The sequence below is a fragment of the Myotis myotis genome, unplaced genomic scaffold (genome assembly GCF_014108235.1).
Source record: "Myotis myotis isolate mMyoMyo1 unplaced genomic scaffold, mMyoMyo1.p scaffold_m19_p_14, whole genome shotgun sequence".
Lineage (NCBI taxonomy): Eukaryota > Metazoa > Chordata > Mammalia > Chiroptera > Vespertilionidae > Myotis > Myotis myotis.
The window spans coordinates 24,310,060-24,324,193 of record NW_023416318.1 but is presented as its reverse complement, the minus strand read 5'-3'; the positions used below and the strand labels follow the sequence as shown (position 1 = coordinate 24,324,193).

The window sequence follows — 14,134 nt, the reverse complement described above, 5'->3', positions numbered from 1 at the left end:
CTATTTTTATACTTACCACCGTTAATTGCTAGGACATCAGGCTCATTAACACCATCTACTGCTAACAAATTACAAAGAACCTGGTACAAGGGAAGAAATTCAAAGTACTTAAGAAAATATACTTGATTTGGGAGGATTATCATTTCAGTTAACATCTTGGCCTAAAACATAGGAGCACTAAATGATTAAAAGCATGGGCTTTGTAGTCAAACCCCTTAATTCTGATTATCACTAACTATATGCTTGACCATGGGCAAATTACTTAAATTAAACCTTAAAAGTTTCCTCATCTTTAAAAGGAAAAATAATAGTATCTTCCTAAAGATTTTTATGAAAATTAATGAAAATATTGTGTGTAAAGTATTCAATAAATGTTAGCTATTTCTATTACATAAAAATGTTACCTCTTGTTTACAAGCATAGACAAAACAACCCAATGAATTACTTTACACTACAATAATATACCTACTGACATCCTTGCAAAAGCATATTTACAAGGCATATTTATTTTTATCAAATAAAAAAACTGTAGTTAATTAAAGTATTTTGGTCATTCTGAAAGAAAATATTCAGAAAGTATTAAAATATAATGAAGTCAAGGCTAAGAAGACTCAATAATAAAAATATGTAATGAAAATTAGTTATGTGGGGGTGGCCAGGGAGAGGTCATTGGGGGAAAAAGGAGACATGTAATACTATATGTAATGCTTTAAACAATAAAGAATTAAAAAAAATTAGTTATGTTGATTGTCCTAGCCTCTGTTACTAATATGACCTACAAGGCCCAAATTAATCTGCCCCCACCAATCTCAATCCCTCTAACTTTCAAACTCACCAATTTCTTTTTTGACTCAGGGCTTGTGTGTTTCCCATTTCATCTGCCTGGAATGCTTTCCCTACACTCCTGGGTTGGCTAACTCCTATTAATAATTCAGGTATCAGCTCAAATTGACACTGATTAAATATTAGCTTTATGAAATTATGTTTTTAAAAAAATTTAATGTAGCATCACCAAAAATTCTTATTTTGTATTCTTTATATGATATTTAGTCAATACGTATTACAGAAATTCATTAAATAATTTTTGATTGATGGAAACAAATAACGTAAAGGAGACCACCCTACCTGTGTATCATAAAAGTAGCCAGCTGGAAAAAGAGGTCTAATCGAACGATCTGCCAATAAAAAGAGAAAAGATATTAAATAGTACTGACAGAAGTAGCTTTACAGTTCGAAATGTTTTCCCTATTAAACATCAGGCTAAAAAATATCGTTAGCTGTTCAATATGTAAAACAACAAAACAAAACCACCACAAAAAACCCTTCGACTGATTTACTGAAGAGGACAAAGATAAATGTCAGTGCTTCAATTAATACACACCAGGTCCTAACAACAAAAAATTAGCAAAGTAGGCACACACAAATCTAAAATTGGGCAGCAGCTTTTAATTTCATTAGGTATCAGTTACTAACATAAGCAGAGGAAAGAGTCTTACAAACAATAGACCAAAAAGAAAATCCCGCCTTAGAATTCTGTCTGATGAATGCATATAAATATATAGAAACTAGCAATTTCTGGGTAGGAGAACTATAAAATACAAGCAATCCACAATATTTGAAGATGTCAAAGATTTCTGCTGTAAGGGAGAGGCAGGGGTTTCAGTGATCCAGGCGAGAGTTGAAGGAGGCTTGGCAATGGAAGCGGAAGATTAGAAAGACTGAGAAATAATTGATTGGATTTGGTTGAAGGTGTGGTCAAGGATGAATCCCAAGATTTTGACTCATGTTATAGGTAAGAAGAAGGATAACTTCATTAATTTATTTTCTATTTCTTAGTATAATCTGTTATACATGCAAAAATATTATTTGTATATATGCAACTTAAAGAATAATAATTAAAACTTATGTACCCTTTATGTCACTTGAAAAAAAGTACATACTAATACATTTGAAGCCTATGAGCTCCCCTCTATGATCTCATCCTCCCATCATTCTCCATAAAGGTAACCACTATCCTGAATTTTGTTTAATTTTGCCTTTGTTTTTCTTTGTTGTATGTACCATATATGAATCTATTCTTAAACAAAACAGTAATTGGTTTTATGTGGTTTTGAACTTAACGTTTATTCTGTTTGGGGTTCATTAAGCTTCTTCAATCCAAAGACTGATAATCTTAATAAAATTTTGTAAAAACTTTGGAAAAGAAAGGATGCCAAAGATTTGAAAGATTACAGACATTTTCAGTAGTTAATGAATATAATGCTTTTAAGAATTACTATGTTAAATATAAAAATGAAAATTACTAGGAATAGATTCAACAGAGTAGAAGCATGAGCCATGGAATTTATATACTCAATAGAACTCATTCATTTAGTCAACAAATATTGATTGAATGCCTATTTTGTGCCAGGCAGTATCCTGGGTCCAAGGGATGTAATGAAAGAAAACTTAAGAGATATTGTAGAACACAGATGAAAGAGATGCTAAAATAGGCCTAACACAGAGGGTTAATGCTTCTATTTTTTTTTTTATCTTACCTATTACCCTACTTGTAAGTATTTCTTTATCAGAAGATCCAATCTCTCTTCTAAGATAGTTTGTGGGAATTCTACCTGCTGCAGCAGCCTTCTGTCTATAGTCAACCTGAAGTAGTAATGAAAAAAAAACACAGTTCATTTGACTGCTTTTTGCAGTAACAAGCTGTTCCCTAAGAATTATTATGATGATGCTAATACTCCTGAGATTGTAAACAACATATTCCAGACTAAGAGGGGAGAATATTTTATTTATTTTTAGTTTTGCATCACTTAGGCAAAGGAGAGGTGATAGAAATGTTTCAGCAAATTGATTTTTAAAAACCTTCCATTACTCTCCACAGTAGCTTATGCTAGTCAAGTCAAACATTTTCTTTTTTTGTATCCAAAGAGGGAAGCCATAAAATCCTAATGAACTTTTCACATTTCAGCAAACATATACTTGCAGACTCATACTGAAGGGAATCCTATAAAAGCAATGCATTCAGCGTACTCATCAAAGTATTCATGATTTCCACTGTTCTTGTCAACTTTTGAACATGGGCATTCTAAAGTATGCTAACTACTAATATAAGAATTGGTTATGAAGCAATCAGTTTAAATTCTTTTAATTACTTAGTATCAAACAACAAAGGAAAGTCCTTTTTGTCGTAAGTTTACATTTTGCACTTAAATATTACAAATTTTACACTTATGCTATATTATAGTTCAGGCAAATCAGCAAATACTTACCACCAAAGGCAAGAACTGGGAAGGTGAAGGTTTTGTTTTACTGACTGCTGTGACCATCACCGCAGTGTCACCTGACTTAGTTAAAAATAAATAACACTAGTAAATTCCTTTAAAATCAGATATTAATACATAAGTAGTGACTAAATGAATCATCACTCCAGTTAAACCCAAGTAAAGAGAACTGTTATCCCTTGACCTAATGTCAATGAAAATAATTATTCACAAGCAGTCCAATCTTGATCCCTTCTGCATGATCATGTTCTGCATTAGAACAGCCACTGAGCTTTTCAAAAGCAATATAACTAAAAGGAAAAACACTCACACAATCATATTTTCTACTTCTTAAGAGGAAATGTAGACTATCCATAAAGAAAAACATCCTAAGTATTACTACTAAAAAAAACAAGAAAAATCACTTTCTCTACAAAACATTATAGAAGTTATTTATAGAATAAATAAATAAGTTTGGAAGAAATCTTAAAGGTCATTTAATAAATCCTGCCCTATGACTTCCTGGTTATCTAGAATGGTTCTGACACTAGAAATGGTCTGAATAAATTTTCTATGCCACAATTCTAAAAAGTTATATGATGCAAAAATATTCAGTACCAGTCTCCGTAACAATTTTTAAGATGAAAATGTAGCCCTAGCCAGTATGGCTCGGTTGGAGCATAGTCCCGTGCATGAAAGAGTCTAGAGTTTGATTCCCAGTCAGGGTACATACCCAGGTTGCAGGTTCAATCCCTGGTTGGGGCATGTATGGGAGGGAACCGATTGATGTTATTCTCTCGCATGGGTGTTTTTTTCTCTCTCTCCCCCCCTTCCTAAAATCAATAAAAAACATATCCTTGGGTGAGGATGAAAATGTAAAAAACTGGACTTTTTACCTGTACTACAGCAGAGCCATCTGCAAATCTGGCCAGTTTTCCAGAAGATATTTCCAGTTTTCTGTTTAAAAAATAAAAATTTAATACAAAATAACTTAAGTTATCAGTATAATTCGCAGCTTAGTATAACAATCAAAGATTCTAATGAGCAAACTAAAGGTTACCAAACCCCACATGACCCCATCCAGCAAACAAAAAAGGGAGTTTATAATCATTATTAAAAGTACAAAGGGGAAAAAAAAGTACAAAGGGAATTTAAGAGCTGTGTAAGGAAAAATATAGAAACCAAGGCACAGGAGTAATCTGAATGAAAGTATTTTGGGGGGTTATAGAAGCTCTCATCTTAGATGCTAATTCCCATTCACTACCTTAGTTTAGTCTCTTTTCATTCCTTGCCTGTTGACTAAAGCAGTCTGGATCATTTCCCTACTTAAAATCCTTTAAAATTTCCCCATTGCTTTATACTCCAAAAATTGCTTACAGAGACCTTCAAATTTAACAGTGGTGCCAAAGACAAGTCAATGGGGGACTTGTCAATGGGGGAAAAGTCAATGGGGGAAAGAATAGTCTTTTCAACCAATGGGGCTGGACAACTGAATATCCATATGCAAAAATGTTAATAAAGTTGGACCCTTTCCTCATACTATGAATAAAAACTAATTCAAAACCTGAGTATGAAAGCTAAAACTATAAAATTTGTAAGAAAAATAATAGGAGTAAGTCTTCTTTTATAGGACATCAAAAGCACAAGCGACAAAAGAAAAAACAGATAAACTGAACATTAAAATTAAAAACTTTCATGCTTCATAGGATATCATCAAGAAAGTAAAAGAAAGGTGGGAGATGTTGATAACTGGGGAGACTATGCATGTGGAGGGCAGGGTGTAAATGGGAAATTTCTGTACTTTCCCTCAATTTTGCTGTCAAAGTAATACTGGTCTAAAAAATAAAATCTATTAAAAAAAAAAAAACAACGAAGAAAATCCACAGGGAAAATAACTGCAAATCATATATGTGATAAGGGACTTATAGCTAGGATATGTAAACAATTCTCACAACTCAACAATAAAAAGACAACCTAATTTTAAAAACTGGCATAGGATTTGAATAGATGTCTCTCCAAAGATTTACAAATGGCCAATAAGTGCATGACAATATGCTCAAAATCATTAGCCATCAGGGAAATGCAAATCAAAACCACAATGAGATATTACTTCACCACAATGAGATATTACTTCATATCTATTAAGATTATGTGTTTGTGAGGGTGTGGAGAAACTGGGAATCCTCATATACTGCTGATGAAAATGTAAAATGGTGCATCTGCTTTGGAAATAAATCTGGCAATTCCTCAAAAAGTTAAACATAGACATAGCATATGACCCAGCAACTCTACTCCTAGGTATATACCTAAGAGAAATGAAAACATATACCTATGCAAACATTTGCATATGAACATTCATAGCAGCATTATGCATAATAGCCTCAAAATGGAAACAGCCCAATTATCTATCAACTGATGAATGAATAAACAAAATGTGGTATAACCTATATAATGGAATATTATTCAGCCGTTAAAAAATGAAGTACTAATACATGTTACAATATGGATAAGCCTTGGAAACATTATGCTAAGTGAAAGAAGATAGTCACAAATGACCACATATCATTTGATTTCATTTATAGGAAATGCCCCGAATAGGGAAATTCATAGAGACAGAAAGTAGATTATTAATTGCCTAGGGCTGTGGGGTCTGAGAACAAATGGGAAATTACTGATAATGAATGAGAGATTTCTTTTTTTTAGTTAATGAAAGTGTTCTAAAATTGATTATGGTGATGGTCACAAATCTATATTAATACACTAAAAACCACTGAATTGTACATTCTAAATGGGTAAACTGTATGATATGTGAATTATATCTTGATAAAGCTATCTTATATATTGGGGTGTGTAAAAGTAGGTTTACAGTTGTAATACAAATAAATAATACAATAATTAATAAATAATAATGTAAGAATAAGCTGTTTCATGTACTCACAACTGTAAACCTACTTTGCCAACCTCTGTACATGAAATAGGCAGCACTGTCAGCCTTATTTTCCAGATTCTGCAGAGAGTACAAAAAGGGGTCACTGAGGGCTTGAAGGAGACCAGCAAAACTTATCAGAGCCCATAATTCATAAAAGTATTGTGAAGACAACCAACTCAGTGATTCCTGAGGATACTTAGGAAGATGTTCAGACCCATGAGCTCGGCTTCTATCATAGTCCAGTGCTGAAAATAAACACACACACACACACACACACACACACACACACACGCCAGTGCCCCACCCCAAGTAAGATTATTTTGTCCATCACATGTCAAAGGGATAGAGGGACAACCCTTAATATTTCCAACCATTCTTTTGCCAGAAGCCTGAGTTCATGAAAAGCATATTTACCTATTCAGTTAAGACTCATTTTGTTAAACTTGAAAGTCAGAATAAAGCATGTACATTGTACTATCAGCTCTGATCTTGAAATCTTACAGGGATTTTTTTTTTTTTTTTAACCACAAGAAATATCTGGGGAATAGTTGGGTTTCTATTGTTCAACACAGATGTTATGATGACAGCCCACAGTAAAATGGTGTCCCCTGACAGATGGAATGAATGATGAGGTGAAGAGATGAAGCTAGAGTTGGAATAGTCGGGGCAGGGGTGGCGGCGGGGGGAAGGAGGTGAGGGGGAAGTATGTGAATGAGATGCTCAGAACCAGTCACACTGTAGCATCAAGCAGACTCCCACCAACCTGTTGCTGAAATTAGTATTTTATGTATAAAACATCTCCAAATACTACATATAAGATGGACAACATATCAGTGGCTTCTGTGAATTAGACCTGGGTGGCTATATGGGAACTATATGGGAAGGAGATTTTTGAGCTTTTTAAATGTTGAACCATGTGAGTGAATACCTAATCAAAAAATACTTTTGAAGAAATAAATAATAAAAAGAGTAAGATGAGCAAGGCGATCCTTTTGGTGGAGAGAAGAGTGGGAAGATGTAGCAATGTAGCTCAGGAAGTGAGGAGTAGAGAGGAGCCACAGAAAGTGGAAATACAGCTAGAGAGATCTATAAGGCTCTTCCAGAAAAATTCAGTAATAAAAACTAAACAAGCAAACAAACCACCTTATGGTTTGGCCTCTGCCTATGTCATTTGCTAAACTCATATTTCACTTTTTGCTCCATCCACAGTAAGTTATTTGTAGCTACTCAAATGCACTTTCTCACCTCTGAAATGCACTTGCCACTTTCTCTGCTACTTTCTCCTTGCCCTTCAAGATTCACCCTCAATGGCAAGTTTTAGCATGTGATAAATATGCCTGTGCTCCCTTAGCACCTGTTCATACCTTTCCCACAGTGATTTTCCCAAGACTAAACCTGTGTTTATCATAGTTCCTCATACAAGAGCGCTGTATACAGTTGATAGTCAAAAAAGCTTATTGAAATGAAAATTAAACAGTTGCCTCAAAGGTTACTATGAGTATTAAATACATGTGAAATATACAATAATATAAAACCTCCTCAGGTATTGTAAATTCATATGATAACAAATATAAAGTTCATGGCCCAATGGCCCAGGCCAGTTGGTTCAGTTGGTTGGAACGTTGTCCCATACACTCACAGGTTCAATCCTTGGTTGTGGTGTGTGCTAGAGGCAACTGAACAGTGTTTCTCTTACATCAATGTTTCTCTTTCTCTCAAATCAATAAACATAACCTTGGGTGAGAATATTAAAAAATTCTACACACACACACATATATATATATTTATATAAAGTGCATGGTACATAGCAGTCACATACTATATGCTGCAAACAACAAACTTACAAAGATAAAAAAAATGTACTCACCCAGCAGTAATGATAATGATGAACCTACTTGTTACAACACATGATACAGGTTTAAAAAGAACTAGCTACAAAAGAGTTCCAGGTTGACAAATGATCCTTTATGGAAAATTTGGAGGGCAGGGGCTGATTTTGTTGCTTTGAGTTTGAGTGCTTAGCACATAATAGGTGTCTGTTGAATCTACTGTTCAGGGTCATTTCTTCAGAGAAGAATGTTCAATCCTTGAAGAATGGAAGAGATATCCTCACCCTCAAAAAATCAGGATCAAAGAATGCCAGAGGTGGAAGAGCCTTATAGATCATCTAGTGCAGAGGTCAACAAACTATAGCCTGTTTCTGTATAGTCTTTTAGCTAGGAATGTGCTTTTACATTTTTGAAGGGTTTGTAAACATACCCTTTCTCTCTCTCACGAATATGTGACAGACAGTATGCAGCCCACAAAGTCTAAAATAATTACTATCTGTTTCCTTACAGAAAAAGTTTACAGACTCCTGATCTAGCCCAGTCTCTTCGTTTTGTGAAATAAGAAAGTGGTGAAGTAATTTGTTCAAGATCAGTCATTCAAAAGTTACGGAGGAAGGCCTGGATTCAAAGTCATATGTTCTGGCTTTTTATATGAACTAGGGGAAAAAAATTTTTTAAAGTACATGTAAAAAATGTGTGTGTGTGTATACATATGTGTGTGCATACATGTATATCTATATGTATAAACAGCAGTTCCATTTATTTAAAAAATTATTCAAATACAATTTTTAAAAAGTGATTTTAGATGTCAATTCTGGCAAAAGGATCCCTGGAAAAAGTAGGGGCTTTGTAACAGAAATACAAGTTCAAAATCCACTTAGTCTCATAGTACTAGCTTTGTTGAGCATTTCTGAATCTCTGTTTTCTTAACTATAAAAATGGGTGTAATAGTACCTTTACTACAGGTTTAAAAAGAGTGTAGCATATAACTGGTGTTCAATAAACTTACATTTCCTTTCCCTTCATAACTAGGGTCATACTGGCCACGTTTTTAGGATTGGATGATGTCAGCTCATTATCCTGAGGTGGAATGTTTTATATTTCAGAGTCCAGGAGTCCCCGAAATTAAAGAGAATGGAGTCAGATGGTCAGCGTCAACTCAAGAAAGGAAGCCCGGAACAGGGTAAGAAGGACCAAGAAGCAAAGGACCCGAGGCTGAGACAGGGAGGGAAGAGTGAGGGTGCAGGGAGACAGACTCCAAACCCGGAGAGGGGAACCTGGCATTTAGGTTTGGGATGAACGGAGGGAAAAGAGGCTAGGGTTGCCAGATTCCTATCCTGGGAGATGAATGTACTCATTGCTGACAGGACAGAATGCCTGTGAAAGGGCAGAAAACGCACATCGTCCCTTACCTGTTGCCTAAGTCCACGGCCACGGTACGGGACCTGGCGCCACTCCATAGTGCTCGCACCTGCAACTGGGTGAGTGCCCGATCCCGCCCTGGCAGACGGAGGGCACTATCGCCCCGCGGCCGGAGCCGGAGGCACGAGCAGCAATGCCTGCAGGCCGCCATGACACCTAGCACGCGCTCCGCCCGGGCTGCGCTCTGATTGGCTCACTTTCAGATGGCGGGCGGAGCCTGTTCCAGTTTCGTTTCCGTGGTGCTGGGGGAACGCAGGGGACTGGAATAACTTGGCTACTTTCTACGAAAACCAGAGAGGGTCAAACCTCTGAGAACGCGATCCTGCCGGCCTCTTTTATCTGCCAATGAAAGGCAATTAGAAAAATAACGCTTGGTGTTTTCTTTTGCTATCGTAGTTTAAGAGAAAATCCTAGAATAATGTGTTTAATAAGTAGAGTAAATATAGAGTAATAATAGAAGTCATCAGAAAACATATTATTGTTATTTGGCTTCTTTGAACTGAGAATTAGGAGAACTTGTGGTGGTGCAAGAGATCTCTCTCTCCCCACTGTGCCCTGGTTTTCATTTTATAAGTTTCACAGAACAAATATATTGCTGCAAAGCTTTGTGTTCTTTTATTTCTAGTAAGTTGATTTCTCATCGACCTATATCATTTTAGATATCTTTATATCATAATTTCTGGTTCTTCTTTACTTTCATTGTTAGTATTTCTCTGCCCCTCTTGGTCAAATGTTAATATTTGCTAAGCCAACTCAATTTTGGAAAATGAAAAAAATCTTTTTGGAAGTTGAATTTGATTAATATTTAGCGAGTGGATAAATTTCTTCCACCCCCTCCTAATCCAGTCTATAGGAAAATTTTTATGTGGTCATTGAATGAACCCATGATTGTTTTTCTATTATGAGGGTCATATTTTTCTTTTAAGGTTATAACACTCTTTCCCAAAACAAATTGGAACAACAAAACCCAACACACACTCAAATATGATTTTAAGAACTAAAAATGTTGAACTCCAAACAGACAAATGATTTGGTGATAAAGTAGCTCCTTGACACCTTGCTTTTGTGATCTATTATTACTGATTTGGAATTTCCATACTAGTAGAAGGGATTACTACGAACTCTACTTATGGGTATTTAGTGTTAAAGTAGTTTTTGCCTCTTTCTCTACTTTTGATTTTACTTTATGTTGTAACAGTGTTTTCAAATCCATTGAAACCTGTTGTAACAACAAATCTATCAGAATCTACTTGCCATAATTCAACATGACTTTGGACTTATAAATTAAGAATGTGATATATCCTTTTGGTAATGTACTTAATACTGTATAACCTTTTTCATTCAGGCAGTATTGCGTAATCATTTAGAGCCGTGGTCAGCAAACTGCGGCTCTCGAGCCACATGCGACTCTTTGGCCCCTCGAGTGTGGCTCTTCCTAAGCCTTAGGAGTACTCTAAGTTAATAATAATGTACCTACCTATATAGTTTAAGTTTAAAAAATTTGGCTCTTAAAAGAAATTGCAATCGTTGTACTATTGATATTTGGCTCTGTTGATTAATGAGTTTGTCGACTACTGATTTAGAGCATAGACCTGAAGTTAGTGCTGAATAGTCCCAGTCTTGGCTGTCATTTACTAGTTGTCATCCCTATCTCTCTAAGCCTTAGTTTCCTCATCTATAGAAATGGGTATTAATATGAACTTCATAAGGTTTTTGTAAAGATTACACATAACAGAGGATGTGAGATGTTTATCACAGTACCTGGTACATTGTCAGCACTTAATAAGTGGTAGATTTGATCCAGCCTTCTCTTAATTTTTCCTCTGGTTCCCTCTGTTTGAGATACTGAACAATCTTCTTTCCTTCAGATCCCCATGGATCAGTTAGCTTTCATCCAGCTGGAAATGTTGGAAAACAGCATTTATACATTAAGCCCACCTGTTTTCTCACACCAATCAAAAATAATTGTTAGTTAATAATTGGATCATAAGCTCAAAGGCAAATGTGTGTAGACTTTTGTTATGAAGTAGTCATACAGACAATTCAAGCTACCTTCATAGTAAACATTTTAAGATTTATAGAGAAACAAAAATATTAAAAGTTTAAATTCTTGTGATTGTAACTACTGCAGCATGATCTCCAAGTCTGATTTGAGATGCCACATTCTAGAAATAGAGTTCTTCCAAATATAGCTTGACAGACAAAATATAATTTAAAAGAAATTTCTGTACCTATAACTCTTGAAGGACATTAAAGGTGATCCAATTTAAATCCACAGGCAATGTTTCTTAGCTCTCCTTTTCTCTTTACTTTAATCCAATGAACTTGCATCAAAATAGTTAAACTCTGAGTAGCAATTTTAAATAAAATATTATTACATTAAATTATTGTTAATTAAAATTTAATTTGGCTTGTAGTTTGGTTTAGACAATATATAAGGCATTTTTATATCTTGTAATATATGTACACATTTAAACAACATAATGAAAAGTATCAGTGAACACTGAGAGGGTCCATGAAAATTTTTTCTCTTGAAAGAATGCAGTGTACTTACCTCTAAGAAAGATAGCTCTACATCATTGCCAGAGGGATCTTTTTACTTTATTTTTTAAAAAATATATTTTATTGATTTTTCACAGAGAGGAAAGGAGAGGGATAGAGAGTTAGAAACATCAATGAGAGAGAAACATCGATTAACTGCCTCCTGCACACTTTCCACTGGGGATGTGCCCACAACCAAGGTAAATGCCCTTGACTAGAATCGAACCCGGGACCCTTCAGTCCGCAGGCCGACGCTCTATCCACTGAGCCAAATCGGTTAGGGCCAGAGGGATCTTTTTAAATCACAAACCTAATTGTGTCTCCATCCTGATTACATTTCTTCAATGGCTTCCTAAATCTTCATGCTACAGGATAAAATCGAAACTGCTTTCTGTGGACTATAAGCCTTTCCTATTTTGCGTCATCAATTTCGACTTACTATCTTATTTCCTTTCTTCCCTTTCCTCATTTTATATTCCAAATAAATTGAACTACCTGTTCCTCTCTAACATCCCACCCTGTCTCCTGCCTGTGTGATTCACTGTGCTTGGCCCACATACCCTCCCATGTGTCAATCAGGTCTCAGATTCAATACTATCCTTTCTTAATTCTCCAGGCTGACTTATGATACAATCTATGTCTGTCCTTTCACTTTACTGATTAATTCATATAGCCATTATTTCATCTTTGGAGAAGAATGTGGCAGTGAGTATTTCGTAGTGGTTAAAAATGTTGGCTCTGGAATGAGATTATTTAGGTTTGAAACTCAACTCTGTCACCTCTTAAACATCTTACTCTTGGTGAATTGCTTACCCTTTCTATGCCTTAGATTCCTCATTTGTAAAATAATAATAATACTTACCTCTTAGGGTTGTTATGCAGATTTAAATGCAATTTTATTTTTATGGAGCTAAGCATAGTCTCTGGTACGTAGAAATTAGGTGTTATAATACAGGGTGGGGTAAAAGTAGGTTTACAGTTGTTCATGTGGAAAATAATAAAATAATTAATAAATAATAATACAAGAATAAACTGTGTTTCACATAAAACTGTAAACCTATTTTTGCCCAAGCCTCCATTTATTTATTTATTTATTTATTTATTTATTTATTTATTTATTTATTAACTAGAGGCCTGGTGCACAAAATTCGTGCACTTGGGGGAAGGGGGAGTGTTCCCCAGCCTGGCCTGTGCCCTCTCACAGTGCGGGAGTCCCGCAAGCAATCTCCCCAAAGAGGTAGGCCCCACCCACCTGGGGCTCCTCAATGGACTGCCCCAAAGAGGTAGGCCGGAGCCAGGGGTCCTGCCTCCCCGCTGCGCACACAGCGCCATGTCCCCACCCACCATGCATGACTCGCTGCACATGCAGCCCCACCCACCTGCGTGTGCTGCTGTGCACGCAGCCTCCTGGTGATGGATTGTTAGGGCATGAGGGCATCATGGCGTGAGGGTGTGACAACCACATAGGCTTTTATTAGTATAGATAAATGTCGAGACCGTCATAGGGCATAATAATCCCTGCTTTTTGGAGCTTGCAGTCTGGTATGAGAGACTAAAAAACATAACCAAACAAATAAACAGAAAAATTAGAGTTTGTTTATAAAAAATAATGCTAAGAAGGAGATAAGCTGGGTGCTAAGATAGGGAATGGTGGGAGGAGGGAGAACTTATTTCAGATAAGGTGGTTAGGGAAAGCCTTCCTGAAGAGGAAACATTTAAGCCACCCTAAAGGATGAGAAGGAGATAGCTTCTGAAACATGCAGGCCAGGTGGGTGCAGTAACATGTGAGGGAAGGGTTACCCCTGAGTCAGTAAAGAGTTTTGCTTCTGTGAGGACAAGGAAAAGCCAATGTGGCTAGAAAAAAGTAAGCAGAAGTGTAGAGGAGATGAGATAGGAGAGGAAGGTACTGGAAAGTTGAAACAAGGAAGTAGCATGATCTAATCTACATTTTAAGATGCGCCTGCTGGATGCTGGATCCAAAATGGATTGGAGGAGGACAAGAGAGAAATGTAGAGTAATATTGTGACAAGGGTGACAAGGAGAAAGGATAGACACATTTGGAATATATATTTTAGTACTGGAATTGTAGGAGACTTGTTGATGAGTTAGACTGGGAGAGAGGACTATTATATGGCACCCTTGCCAGGTAGCTCAGT

At 36.0% G+C, this 14,134-nt stretch overlaps 1 protein-coding gene and 1 long non-coding RNA gene across 6 annotated transcripts in view; one reads left to right on the top strand and one right to left on the bottom strand.

The window, feature by feature from the left end:
* LOC118668989 overlaps positions 1–9,193 on the top strand; it is a 50,082-nt gene extending 40,889 nt beyond the window's left edge. The window contains exon 3 of the long non-coding RNA XR_004971832.1: positions 9,122–9,193. This is a non-coding gene — a long non-coding RNA (uncharacterized LOC118668989). The remainder of the gene's footprint in view (positions 1–9,121) is intronic.
* PNPT1 (polyribonucleotide nucleotidyltransferase 1) overlaps positions 1–9,608 on the bottom strand; it is a 43,449-nt gene extending 33,841 nt beyond the window's left edge. For 2 of the 5 annotated variants that reach the window (XM_036334516.1, XM_036334518.1), the window contains exons 1-7: positions 9,428–9,608; positions 6,196–6,264; positions 4,154–4,214; positions 3,267–3,341; positions 2,538–2,643; positions 1,126–1,175; positions 17–80 (exon numbers count right to left, since the gene is read on the bottom strand). In XM_036334516.1, the coding sequence (XP_036190409.1) occupies positions 17–80; positions 1,126–1,175; positions 2,538–2,643; positions 3,267–3,341; positions 4,154–4,214; positions 6,196–6,264; positions 9,428–9,588 (586 nt within the window). In that variant the 5' untranslated portion in view covers positions 9,589–9,608. The remainder of the gene's footprint in view (positions 1–16; positions 81–1,125; positions 1,176–2,537; positions 2,644–3,266; positions 3,342–4,153; positions 4,215–6,195; positions 6,265–9,427) is intronic. The other 3 variants (XM_036334519.1, XM_036334520.1, XM_036334517.1) reach the window with 3 other exon arrangements.
* Positions 9,609–14,134: the final 4,526 nt, after the last annotated feature.